The 14067-nt window shown below is 38.2% G+C and overlaps 1 protein-coding gene across 2 annotated transcripts in view; it reads right to left on the minus strand.

Moving 5' to 3' along the window:
* TOGARAM1 (TOG array regulator of axonemal microtubules 1) overlaps positions 1-13949 on the minus strand; it is a 108648-nt gene extending 94699 nt beyond the window's left edge. For both annotated transcript variants that reach the window (XM_090270105.1, XM_090270106.1), the window contains exon 1: positions 11852-13949. In XM_090270105.1, coding sequence (XP_090126231.1) covers positions 11852-13774 — 1923 coding nt within the window. In that variant the 5' untranslated portion in view covers positions 13775-13949. The remainder of the gene's footprint in view (positions 1-11851) is intronic.
* Positions 13950-14067: the final 118 nt, after the last annotated feature.

Below are 14067 nucleotides of genomic sequence, written 5' to 3' on the forward strand. Positions count from 1 at the left end.
CAGTCAAAGCCAATGCCTGGGTTGCAGGCCAGGTCCCCAGGTGTGAGAGGATCGATATTTCACACGTTGAGATAGGCGTGAGAGGATCGATGTTTCTCTCACACACCAATGTCTCTCTCCCTCTTTCTCCTCTCTGTAAAAAGAAATAAATAAAATAAAATAAAATAAAAAAGAAAATTCTGCAAATATTTAAAAGCAGACTATAGAACATACCAATTATTCTTAACATGACACGCCCTTTTAGGTCTCTTAAAATTAGTCAAATGATTTTTCATCAGGATAAGCTTTGATGGAACTAAAGAATGAATAAAAGAGAATGAGAGTAAAAGAGAAAAGTACAGACACAGTTACAAGCTAAATTTATAAAATGTGAAGCAGTCTGTTTAGAGCACCTTAGGAACATGGCACTGAGTTTTTGGTCTTTGAAGTTAATATCTAAAATTTTAATTTGTTTAATTCCTTAGACTAATTGTAAATGAAAGCATTATAAAAGGCAAGTTTCACATTTAATATTAACAATGACTTGAATTCATAGTCTTATCTTTTTTTTTTTTTTTGCATTTGATTCCTTATATATTTTTCATAAAAAGATTCTTTGACCTACTACTGCATTTTATTTCAGTTTTGACAAAGGGTGTAAAAACACAAAAATAGTTTAATTCTCTTTTGGTATAGTAGCAAATTATTAGAAAAAGACCTTTTAATAGCTAATGCCCTCAGAAATTACCTATATTCCTGCATTTATTGAAGTTGTACTAAATGTAATCTTGATCTCCAGTTTTTGGAACCTTTCATCTTCTACCAGTTCTTTCTGGTTTTACCTTGACTCCAACCTTGCTCCTTAATGGTGGTCATTAAGTTTATTCCAATTATCCAAAGTCTCCTTCTGGAACATCTTTGTATGTTTTTCCAAATCACTTTCTATGTGCACTTTAAGAAAACATACTTGTGATACTATGTAGATAACATTTTATATGCCATTTTTGCACTTAACATTATAACAAAAGTATTTCCCATGTGGTCAAAATATCTCCTAAGTGCTATAAACTTCGATTACAAAAGTAGCAACTGCTTACCATTAAAAAAACAAAAACAATATAGAAGTGAGATATAAAATGAAATTCTTCTTTGGCACTCCTTCACTAGAATCATATAGATAAACTCTGTCAACTTGTCTCTTTCTATATGAAAACATTCTTCAATAAGCTATTTTAAAAATAAAAATAGATCACATAATACACTGGCACCTAGTAAGTCGTCGGCAGTCATCCGTCTCGAGAGACGATGGTGTAGCTTCTTAAGAGTCTATCTGCACCGCCGAGAATGGCTGTGCAGTCCGACTCGGGAGTGACACGGTATCTGTCTCCTCCCGTGTTGAATCGACATCTTGCGATGACGCTGGAGTGTCCTCTCCAGTGAAGCTGAAGCTACAGAGCCTGGGCAGGGTGATATGGAGGGTCTGCTGTTGCCCATGCAGCAGACCCCCCCTCTCTTCGCAGCTGAAGGGCCCAAGGGAAAGACGGAGTCAATACAGCTGGGCTTCAGGTGCGCCGCAGGAGTTGCCGGTGTTGACTACAACGTCAAACCGCCTTAGGGACTCCGGCTCCGGATTTTCTGTCGGGGTTTACTCCCCTAGCCTTTCCCCTGAAGAGGTATGCCGCAAGGCAGCGGAGGTTTTTTGGAGTCAAGAGTTTTCCTTCTCTGATGTGCCCTGACTGGAAGATCGAACCAGCGACACTTAGCTCGCAGGCTGACGCTCAATCCACTGAGCCAAACCAGCCAGGGTTTTACACCTAGTAAGTACTCCGCATATTATAGACACCCTTCCATGTTAATCCATACATATCTGCTTATTCTTTATGATGGCTGTCTAGTATTCTATACTATGGTTGGACTCATAGTTCTCTGCTGATGGACATTTTTTTGTCACAGCTTTTCACTATAACAATCCTGTAGTAAACATTGTTAGGCACATATCCTTGTGTATCATATTAGTATTTCTGTAGAACGAAATACTAAAAGTGAAATTGTTATGTCTAAATATATAAACTATTTCTAAAGGCCACATAATATTCTACTGATTAGATATGCCATTCTCCTATTATGGAACATTTATTTGGGTTACTTTTTTTTTTTTTTTTTATATTGATAAAAAAGAAATTTCAGTGAGGGAAATGGTACATACCTGGCTTTAGATAGTGCTGATAGAAGGAGACTGACAGACCTTAGAATGGTTGTCACATACATTACACAGCTAAAATATATTTTTAAAAAACTCAAATATTTTCTTTGCTATCCGTAGGTTTCCTACACAAGGGCAAAATACCCAGATTAAACTCTGTACCTGCCAGCTAACTAGTACCCATAAAGTTACAAATAAGACTTACTATGTCCAGTCTGCAATATATATTTTTTCTTCTCTAATTTCTGGTTTTTCCTTGATTTAGCCTATTCACTGGCTCTCTTACATGAAAGAAAACAAACTGCAAAATAACAAACCAAAAGTTTCACTAATACACTGTACTTCTGGGTCCTAACATGAGAACAAACACATGGCCTAAAAGTGTACCTTTTCTGAGACTTGGACCCTTTCCTGAACAATATGGCTCTTACGTAGTCAGTCTGATTCTGGGCAAAGCCTGCTCCTGGTTCTGATTTTGACTGAGTACATGGACAATAGTTTCCACTTAGATGGCAGCAGTGGTGGAAATGGGTTTTGATTTTATGGTCTACTTGGTGGACAGTACCCTGGTCAGGTGGCAGATAACAGGGAATCTGGAATCTTGTTTCCTTATTGGTGTGTCTTGTTTGTTTGTTTTTAAATGCACTGATATGAACTTCTTTATTCTAACAACCAGATAACTTCCTCCATTCAAAACTTAAGGTTTTTTTCATGTTTACTTATTATGGGCCCAATACCTGTCAATACCTACAAAAATCAAATTCCTATAACAAAGATAAAAAAAAAATCCTTAACATTCAAAGAAATCAATTACTACTTATTTGAAACAGCCTGACATCTACACTGATATTAGATATGCTTTCAGAATTGATCATGATTTTGACAAGCTTTAAAACTAAGGGTTTTTATTATTCAGAAACTTCAATGTTTTAAAAAGAAAATTAAAGACTAGTTATTGGAAAGAATCCAATATCCAAAGAAAAATCCCATTTTTTTAGGATTAAGTTCACACCAAATACATTAGTGCAACTTTATAATTTTAGTTTTTCTATTACTTAAAATTTGTCATACTGTATAATCTAAATCTTTCCCACATTCTTCATATATCCTGCCCTCTATTTTCCATTGTCAGCTTGTCTATTAGTTTACCAGAATATCGAAGCCAATATTAAGCCCTTCACTCAAAATGTGGTTCACAAGTCGGCAGCATCAGCAACACCTAGGAACTGATTAGATATGTAGTTTCAGACCTCTTTCCAGACAAACTGAATCAGAATTTGTATTTTAACAAGATTCTGAGACAAGTCATATGCACATTAAAGTTTAATAGGCACTGTTCTAGAACTCACATCTTTTTTTCTTTCAACTTAATACGCACACATACAGGCCCTTCTTGCGATCTCAAACATTTTCTGTATCTTAAGTCATCTTCTTGATGTTTTCCTTCAATTCCAGAGGACAAGACTTTCTCCTCTCTTTCAAAGCTATTAATTCTCTACATCTGTGTTCCTGACTCATTCAGTCTTTATTTAGGAACATTAATTCCTTGTCTTTTGCCTCAAATGTGATTTTCAAATACAGTCACGGGGAATAAACTGTACATATCTTGTATGTCTAACATCTACCACAGTGCAATATACAAAGCAGGCATGTTAAGTTTGTAAGTGTCTCCTTTCTTTGCCTCTTTCAAATCAGGTGTTTCCTATTTAAAGACAGTAAAAACCCATCCTGCTACATCCTGCTGTATCTTGCTTGTTCTTTCACTGCCAAACTCTTATTTTCTTTTAATAGATAACTTTTTGATATCAACTGTGGGGGCGGCACCACGGTTAGTAACGTTACAAAAACAAACAAAAACCCAGTCCCTACTACAACTTAACATCATTGAAGAGAAAAAAAGACATAGCTCACATGTACTAAATACCAAAGAGGGAAAAAATGCTGGGGAGTGCTTTAAAGAATGGTCCACAAGCTCATACTTGGCTTTGTACAGTGAATAATAACCAAAAAGATCTTGAATAAATACTTGCTGCCTGTATTTCCTTATCAACACACCTCCAAACTTTTAAATTTGATCTTTGTTTACAACATTCTTCTAAAACCACTCTTTTCCATGTTCCAACAGCCTTTCAATAACCAAATATTCTACCATGAAGCAAGTATGCTCCTTACTTTTCAGTCTAGGTTAATGATTACTATGATTCTTACTATGTTGTAGAGAAACCTGTTAGGAAAAATATAGCTCATTTGGTAGCCAGGTAGTTATTTCTGATGGCTTGACCTCCACTAAGCCATTAAAACACTCATAATAACATAGAGAGAAATGCAAAGTCAGAACATCACAGGAATTTGACTATCAGTCTATGATATGCCAGGACACAAAAGTAATAGAGTAAATGGTGGAAACAAAAAACAACATTAAGTCTAAATATTCAGAAGTAAGAAGAGTCAAACAGACCAAGCTATTGTACGATCTAATATTAAACAATCATTAAAGATTCTACTATAGTGACTTCTGGCCAAGACAGAGGCCCAGACAGACATGCTGTGTCTCCCTCCACACCTCAAAACTAGAGACAACCAGAAGTTCCAGAAAATCAAGCTGCACGGAAGTCCAACAAAGGAAGATATAAAAAAGAAATACTAATCCAGACAGGTAGGAGGGGCGGAGCTGGGGCAGAGAGGATGCAATGTGGTGGTGACAGCAGCAGTGGTGGCAAGAGGCAGGCAGGCAGAAAGCACGGTCACACATTTTATAAACTAGGTAGGAATACCTGGGGAGCACTACCAGCACCAGACCAGACTGCAGAGCTCATGGTTCCAGCACCAGGGAGAATAAAGCCTCATGGCTTCTGACTGTGCAAACAAGTAGGGGTTGGGGCAGAGGAAGGAACTGCCAGTCTCTTATCAGAGCCTGTTTGTTTAAAGGGCACCCATGGTCTAGAACACCCGCAGACCAACCCACTCTGGGAACAACGGCCAAGGCAACAGCTACAGAGGTGTCAGTCCCATACAGAAGTGGAAAAAGTGCCTGGAAAAGGGGCAAGCGCTGAGCAAGCAGCATTGTTCCCTCTTAGACCAGGACCTCCTCCACATGCACCGCCACAACATGGTGAAGCGGCTTGGCCTATAGATGAATACCTAAGGCTCTGTCCCTTACAACCTAAGAAATGTGATGGCTCTACCTAAGACACAGAGGCAAACAAACAAGGGAGCCTGTCAAGATAAGGAGAAAGAGAAGTATGGCCCCAAAGAGAAAACGGATCAAGGTTCCAGTGGGAGAACTAAGCGACGAGGAGATAGCCAACCTAACAGATGAAATAGCCAACCTAACAGACACAGAGTTTAAACCACTGGTGATAAAGATACTCACAGGCTTGACAGATATCTTTAAGTATGGCAAACTCATAATGGAAGAAGTGAAGGCTATGTTAAATGAAACGACAAGAAAATCCACACAAAACCAATGGTGAAGGGAAGAAAAACGGGGTTCAAATCAATGATCTGGAACATAAGGAAGAAAAAAAGTCAACCAGTACAGAATGAGGAAATAAGAATAGGAAAAAGTGAGAAGAGGCTTAGGAACCTCTGGGACAATTTTAAACGTGTCAACATCTGAATCATAGGGGTGCCAGAAGGAGAAGAGGAAGAGCAAGAAATTAAAAGCTTACGTGAAAAAATAATGAAGGAAAACTTCCCAAATTTGGCAAAAGAAATAGACATACAAGTCCAGGAAGCACAGAGAATCCCAAATAAGCGAGACTCAAAGAGGACCACACCAAGACACATCATCATTAAAATGCCAAAAGTTCAAGATAAAGAGAGAATCTTAAAAGCAGCAAGAGAAAAACAGAGTTACCTAAAAAGGGGTGCCTATAAGACTCTCAGCTGATTTCTCAAAAGAAACTTTGCAGGCAAGAAGGGACTGGCAAGAAGTATTCAAGTGATGAAAAGCAAGGATCTGTAACCAAGATTACTCTATCCAGCAAAGCTACCATTTAAAATGGAAGGGCAGATGAAGTGCTTCCCAGACAAGGTAAAGCTAAAGGTGTTCATCATCACCAAGCCATTACTATATGAAATGTTAAAGGGACTTATTTCAGAAAAAGAAGATCAACACTATGAATATTACAATGACAACAAACTCACAACTATCAACAACTGAATCTAAAAAATAAAAACAAAATCCAACTAAGCAAACCAGAATAGGAACAGAATCACAGGTATGGGGATCATATGGAGGGTTATCAGCTGGAAGGGGGAAGGGAAGAAATGGGGAAATGGTGCAGGGATTAAGAAGCATAATCGGTTGGTACAAAATAGATGGGGGGAAGTTAAGAATAATATAGGAAGGGGGGAAGTCAAAGAACTTATATGCTTGACCCATGACATGGACTAAGGGGGGTGGGATTGCTGGAGGGAAGGGGGATACTGGGCAGAGGGGATCAAAGGGAAAAAAATTAGGATTACTGTAACATCACAATCAATAAAATATCCTTAAAAAAAAGAAAGATAAAATAAAAAGATACTCGATGTTAAAGAAAAAAGTGTTCATTGTAAAGTAAATGCAAAAGGGAGAATTTTATGTATGAAAAATAGAATCTACACCTGTATACATAAATTAAAATGATACTTAAAAGTACAAGTTAGAAAACACTCACTGCAGAACTCTCTTACTAGTGGGATTGCTGAAAATTTAAATTTCTCCTTTGTTTTTATATTTTCCAAATTTTCTATAATAAACATGTAACTTTTTAAAAAGGTTTTATTAATTTATTTTTAGAGACAGGGAAGGGGCAGGAGAAAGAGAGGGAGAGAAATATCAATGTGTGGTTGCCTCTTGATCACCCCCAACCGGAGCCATGGCCCACAACCCAGGCATGTGCCCTGACTGGGAATCAAACCAGTGACCCTTTGGTTCACATGCCGCCCTCCACTCAACCCACTGAGCCACACCAGCCAGGGCAACATTTTTACAATCAGAAGATTAGAGGAAATTAAGAAAGATAAAATTAAAAGAAAAGTACCATAAAAATTATCTTAAAAGTGGCAGGCTGAATATATAAGCACAAAGTTATGATTTTCAGTTTTCATTCTCCCCAATCCCTCCTGCATTCAACAGTACCGATGTACTTTCTGAAACTGTACATTATTTCTAAAATCTTGTTCTTTCTTGGTTCTCTTCCAACTTTCAGGACATCTTTTTTCTTTGCCTTGTTTGGTTCTATATCATACTACTGTTCCTAACTGGGGTTGTATGCCAAGATTGAGTCTTAAGCACTCTGCTCTTGCCCATTCATTCTCAGTTCCAGCAATTACTTCTTAGTATGTGACTTCCAAGATTTACATCACTAATTCCTTATCTCTTGAATAGTAGTCTTTAATCTCAACTGGAATATTCTTCTTCCACCTAAAATTCATTTCTCCCCAAATTAACTTCCTATTTTTTGGACCTTCCTGTGTGTATTCCTGGATCTATTCTGCCTTTTATCACCTTATTCAAATTTTATATTTCCCCTCTTTCTTTCTCTCTCTCTTCAACACTTACTCATTGAATCCTTTAAAATATCTCTTACATCCATCACTTTCTTTCCAATTGTATTCCGATACCCTGCTAATCCTCATAAAAATCCACCCCTCACACCTAAGTAGTCCAATAAGTATAAGTCTAATTGATCTTCTACATCCCCAGTCTCTAGCGTCTCTGAAACACAAACACACACACAACTTTCATATTACTACTGTTGATTACTTTTCCTAAAACATTGCTTTAAAAACATCTAGATTAAAGGAAAAAACAAAAAACAAACAACTTAAACCATGCAGTCTTGAATCACTGTCAAATTAGAGGGTAAATTCTAATCTCCTATTTAGCCCCTGCCTCCCTCATGTAATCTTATTTCCTACCACTCACTACACTACAAAAATCATGCTTCCAAGCAAACTTGGCTATTTATCTTCAAAACGAGCTACAGAAGTGTGTATTAGGTTGGCCAAAATTGTTCATAGGGTTTTTTTTGTACGATAAAAGACACATTTTTCATTTTCATCAATAACTATTGATTTGGATATTTTAAGTATGTTGGCTATCTCCAGCGTGGTATAACATTGCTTACTCTCAATTATTGTCTCAATTTGATTGCTGTCAACTTCAACTGGTTTACCTGACCATGGAGCATCGTCCAACAAGAAATCTCTCGCATGAGACTTTGCAAACCACTTTTGACAAGTTCGATCAGTCACAGCACCTTCTCCATGTACTGTACAAATTTTTTCTTTGCGTTTCAGCTGCATTTTTACCTTTCTTGAAATAATAAAGCACAATATTCCAAAAATGTTGCTTATTTTCTTCCATCTTCAATATTAAAATAGCTACCCAACAATTCACCAATTTGGTAAGTTTTTTTTTTAATGCATGCTGATATGACAACTGTCACAATACAATCTAACAAGTGTTTTGAATGAAGTTAAAGACAACTAAGTGCTCCTAGAGCCTTCTTATGGAAAAAAACAAATGAACTTTTTGGCCAACCCAATAAATAAAACATTCTTGAGTTTTTCTGGAAGCTTTGCTATTCAATGTCACTAGCTAATGCTACATGTGGACAAGACAGGTTAACAGCAGACTGCAAATATTGAAGCAGAGCTGGGTAAGAGCCTATACAAATAAGACCAGGGGCCAAGATATTTTGGAAAAGGCAAACTATTGAGTAAAAAGATCAGTGGTTGTTAGGAGTTAAAAAGGGAATAAGGGAGGTGTAAATAGGCAGAACACAGAAGATTTGTATGGCAGTGAAACTAATCTCTATGATCCTACTGTACAATGGTAAATAATGAATATGGATATATTTATCTAAATCCCAAGAATGTTTACCACTGGAGTAAACCTAAAGTAAAGCAATGGACTTTGAGTAATAATGATGTGCAGGTTCATCAATTGTAACAAATGTACCACTGTGGTGTTAGATGTAGTGAGGAAGGTTGTACATGTGTGGGAGGCAGGGGTTATGGGAAATCTCTGTACTTCCTGTTTAACTTTACTGTGAACCTAAAACTGTTCTAAAATGTTTATTACACAAAACTGCACACATAAAAATAATTAAAAATGCAATCCCTGTCTTCTATTAATATAATTTCCAATGTAGTTCTTCTACCAACAATTTCTGGGCAAGAAAGTATAACTTAATTTCTTAGATAAGTTTTAATTTCACCAAAACCTTTCAAATGCAACATATGTCTACACTGGAATTTCAGAAAGGCAGTTATTTTTAGATTCTTGGTGCTTTGGCCAGGACCATAAATTTCTTAATACATTAACATTTCAGACTTGAAACATAACAAGCAGTGTTACAATCAATGCTTACAGAAAATAATTCACTCCCAGGTAATGTTTGCAATACACAAGAATAACGATATAACTAGATCATGTAAACTTGAAAACTATTTCAAAAAACTGAGAAATTCTGGAACTGGAAGGAATGAGAGAGAAAATTAGTTCACCTCAATTTCTTTAAGGTCAATCATAAAAAAGTACAAATTCCTTACCTGCAAAAATGATCTCCATACTCTGCCCCTGCTTATATTTCTAGTGTCTTCTGCTACTTCCCATCAAAATGCCTTATTTAGCTATGCAGGAAATCACCATTTCATAATCTGCCAAGTCCTGTCATAACTCGGTATCTGAACACATATTTCTTTGTTCTGAAACTCACCAGGACCCATGTACATTTAGAAACTCCTATTCATCTATCACACTTATGTGAATCATAATCACCCAGAAACAATTTAAGTTTGAACATAGAACTGTTAATGGTGGGATAATTCTAAGAAGAAAAAGAACTAAAAGAAATATTGAACTTTATTTAATAGGTAGTTAATTGTTGGGTTATGGGTGTAGTAATTATTTTTTGTGTATTGTAGGACACAGCACATGAGTAAGTATGACTGGGGTTGGGAACCAGAGTTTTATTGTGGACAATACAAATATGAACTAAAATTAAGTACTCACTGATCCTGCCAGGTGAACGGGCCTATCTACAATCGTAGGTAATAGCAATGAGTACATCTATACCAAGACTTTGGTTTTTAAATTCCATTCTTCACAAAAAAAGCAATTCTAGGGCTCTTGGAGGGAAAAAAATGATTGATTCTATGTCTGGAGCAAGAAAAGTACAAGGTAAGCTTGGGCATTATGTTATGTTTCAGTTAAGGAAGTGTTCAAAGAAAAGACAGGTCTAAAGACATAGGAGTCAGCCACTGGTCAAATCTTTGCGACAATTAGCATCAAAAGTAATATATATATGCAGATTTAAATAAGAACGCCAAGTAACAAATATAAGAGAAATATTATAATTTTTTTAAATTACCCTTTTTTTGTAGCCCCTAATGTAATAAATGATACAGGAAAGGATCATTAAAGAATGCTAAGAACAGTGAGTGAAAGGTTGTTAAGGTATTCATAGTGTCTCAAAATATCATCCTACAAATCATGTGTTAATTATAAAGAAAAAAATAAATCTCTACAATGGCCTGATCTGGCTATCACTATCTTAAGCAAGTGATAAAATTTAGTATCACCATTAGTGGGACAATTTAGTATTATATGTCGTTCGGTGTGATATAATGTTAAGTTCACAACAACTCTCCTATGCAGTATTTCTGCTAAAACTGTTCATGTTTAATGCAATCACAAGGAAACAATCATATAAATTACGAATTCAGGAAATTCTACAAAACACTACGCTAGGTTCTTTAAAAAAACTCAATGACATGAATAAACAAAGAAACAAACAGGTGGGCATGTTCTAGATAAGATATATAAACCACACGAAACTTGACTGGTTCCTGGTTAATAAAAGTAAAACGAATACTATAAAACACAGTTTGGGGACAACTATAAAAGTTTAAATACAGGTTTTATATTAGATATTAGTAAATACTATTGATATTATGAGGTGTGATAATGACATGACAGTTACAAAGGAGAATGTCATTCTTAGGAGATATATGCAGACATATTTAGGAATGAAATGTCAAGATATCTGCACTTACTTTCAAATGGTTTGACAAATATAGAGTACACATGGCAAGATGATAACTGGTGAATACAGATGAAGTATATGAATATTCATTGTAATATTAAGTTATCTGTAGATTCGAAAATTTCACAATTAAAACTTTGGGTGTCACATCTTGAATGGCTTTTTTTACTTTTCTAGTGGAATTATTTTCTCTGTTTTCAGTATTCCCACAAGACTTTTTATATTCCTATTTTAGCATTTAACTAATTTGTAACTGCCTGTTTACAGGTCTGACTCTGTGGAACCAGTCTCATTTTCATTCCCAGAACTTAGCTCTTTATCTGGTAACAACTCAGTAAGTAGTGTTTGTTGTATGAATGAGATAAGTGATATGCCAAAATGACAGGTCAAAACCGAAATCAGGTATTGTCTGTATACACTGTGCCTAGAACTTAATCAAATCCACCAAGCAGAAAACCTATTAAGCGTTTCTCTGTGATCTGTACCATTATAGATATCCACATCAGCAGTCCAAATGATTTAAAAACAAAGCATAACAATCCTAAAGCAGTCTCACCCTTAAATCATTACAAGCATATTTTCATTTTAAATTCTTTTAGTTTCAGCACAAGAAAATTAAGAGGCATACCTGTTCTATATCCTTGGAATTGGAGTTCTGGTTTTCTCCCATGACTCCCGGCTGCTCGTTTTCCCATGGTAATTTATTTTTCCCTTTTCCTGCACTTAAAACCCTTCGGGTACAGGCAGTTGGGCTGTAAGATCCATAAATGTGCATGCTATCCCTTGTGTGGTCACCACAGTGACAGTACGCACTCTGAGTTCTGTTACCAGCCAAAAGCCAGTCTGTATCTGCTCCATGTGCTAAATGGCTTGACCTACCCTGGGCAGATGATGGCATGAGTATAGCATACTCCACAAATCCCTGTTCTGTTAACCTTGGGAGGGTTTTCCTAGCCAATCTGGCCTGCACAGCATTCATCACTCCATCTCCATTATCCTGTAGTTCAACAGTATCCACAGCTTTGAAAAGGATACTGGTTTTACCTGAGCCCATTGATGATGCCAACACAGCAAAGGCTTCGAGAGCTGCTTGGCGAACCCTGCGTTTGCTATCTACAAGAGCTGGGGCAAGATCAAAAGACAGTTTGGGTAAGTCAAAATCCTCGCCGGGATAAGTCAAAAGGGAGCAAATGCAAATGTTCACCACCTCCTCCCTCACTCTGGAATGTTTATGTTTGAGATGTTCAAGGAGTAAACAAAGTACCTGTTGAGGACCTACTTCCTTCATTAGCTTGAGAAAGATTTTCATGTATTCTTGTTTGATCACCAACTTGTTGTCTGCCAGTACTTTGACAGAAGCTGCTATAACTGGTCCCAAGAAGTGCTGTATCTGCTCTCCAAGGCGAATAACCAGTAAATGCAGAACCTGAAGTGTGCCATGGACCACTCTGAAGTTAGAATCGTCTAACAAATTATACAGCAAGCTAATAAAACTGACAAGACTAGAATGAGGGGTAGAACCAGGGTTATATCGTCCCACCACCTGTTTTAGTTCCTCAACAGCCTGAGTCCGGTTCTTATAGTCTTCCTGATCTAACAATCTTGAATGCAGCTCCTGAGGAATAATCCCAAATTTAAGATTGCTGTTGGAAGTGGTCACTGCACAGGGAAGGGGATCTTCAGGAAATCCAGAGGCTTCAAGTTCCAAATAATAAGGAATCTGACTGCCAAAGTGGGACTCCAGGCGGCGATTGTAGTGTCTCCTCAGGGCAGACGGCAGGCGAGAGATATAGGATTGAAACTTCTCTTGGCCAAGTCGCTCCTCAATTTGTTGAAGTGCAGAGAAAGCTGTCTCAGATTCTTCTTCTATCTCCTGATCGCCAAGCTTTCGGGCCAAGGATATTATCACCTCGGTAAGATCTAGGCCGAGCAACAAGTCCTCAGTAGTAAGCAAGATAGGGAACAGCAGCGCCGTGGAAGCTCTAAGCCGGGCATCAGTACTTTCCAATCCTTGTTGTATAAGCGTTCTCAGCACCTGTCCAGCACTACGTTTCAGACATATGTGTAGGATCTGCAACGCATCTTTCCGCAGGGCTGGATTCTCTTCCCGTAAACAGACAACCAATTGAGGCAGAAGTGCTAAGCTAAAGGCCTCTTCCAGCTGGCCTGCTTCCCCTTGACCCCGAAGAATGTCCGATAGGAGTTGCAAGCAGAGTCGTTTCTCATCCCTACCTCCTTCCGCAAACACTCGACACAGGGCTCGATACAATGCTTCCTTCCGTCTGGGGAAGACAAGCCGACCACCCCGCCGTGGCAAAACAGCCTGCAAAGCCTGGAAGGCCTCAGAAGGATCCGGCGCGGTCCGGAGGAGCTGAAGGAGCCGACTTTCCTCTTCATCTCCCCCTGACAAACAACCTCCAGACCCAGTCCAACTACTTGAGATGGCTTCCGCAGGCATCAAGAGAGTCGAGGTCAGAGGCGAAGGTGTCGGGGGACAAGAACTGTGGTCTCCTGCAGCTCCCGGGTAGCAGTAATTTTTCTCGTCTCTCATGGTGCACCCCCCCTCGACTTACATCAGTCTCTGGGGCGGAAGGATGACTGCGGCTCTGGGGGCGATAGGAACATTGGGCTGGAAAAGGAAGCAGCAGGAGCAGTGCGGAGGGCGCAGCCGCCATGGAGGGTCCTTAGAAAGCGGAGGCTGGAGGAAACCATCGTCTTCGAAGCCCTTGATGCCTTCTCGTTCTGCTCCAAGCCCCAAGCTGCAGCGGAAAGAAACAGCTTCAGCCACCTACCAAACCACCCCCAACTACGGAAGCCTTAGGTAAAATGGCCCCCGCCTAAGGC

The sequence above is a fragment of the Furipterus horrens genome, unplaced genomic scaffold (genome assembly GCF_987537825.1).
Source record: "Furipterus horrens unplaced genomic scaffold, mFurHor1.1.pri manual_scaffold_3, whole genome shotgun sequence".
In the NCBI taxonomy this organism is placed as follows: domain Eukaryota; kingdom Metazoa; phylum Chordata; class Mammalia; order Chiroptera; family Furipteridae; genus Furipterus; species Furipterus horrens.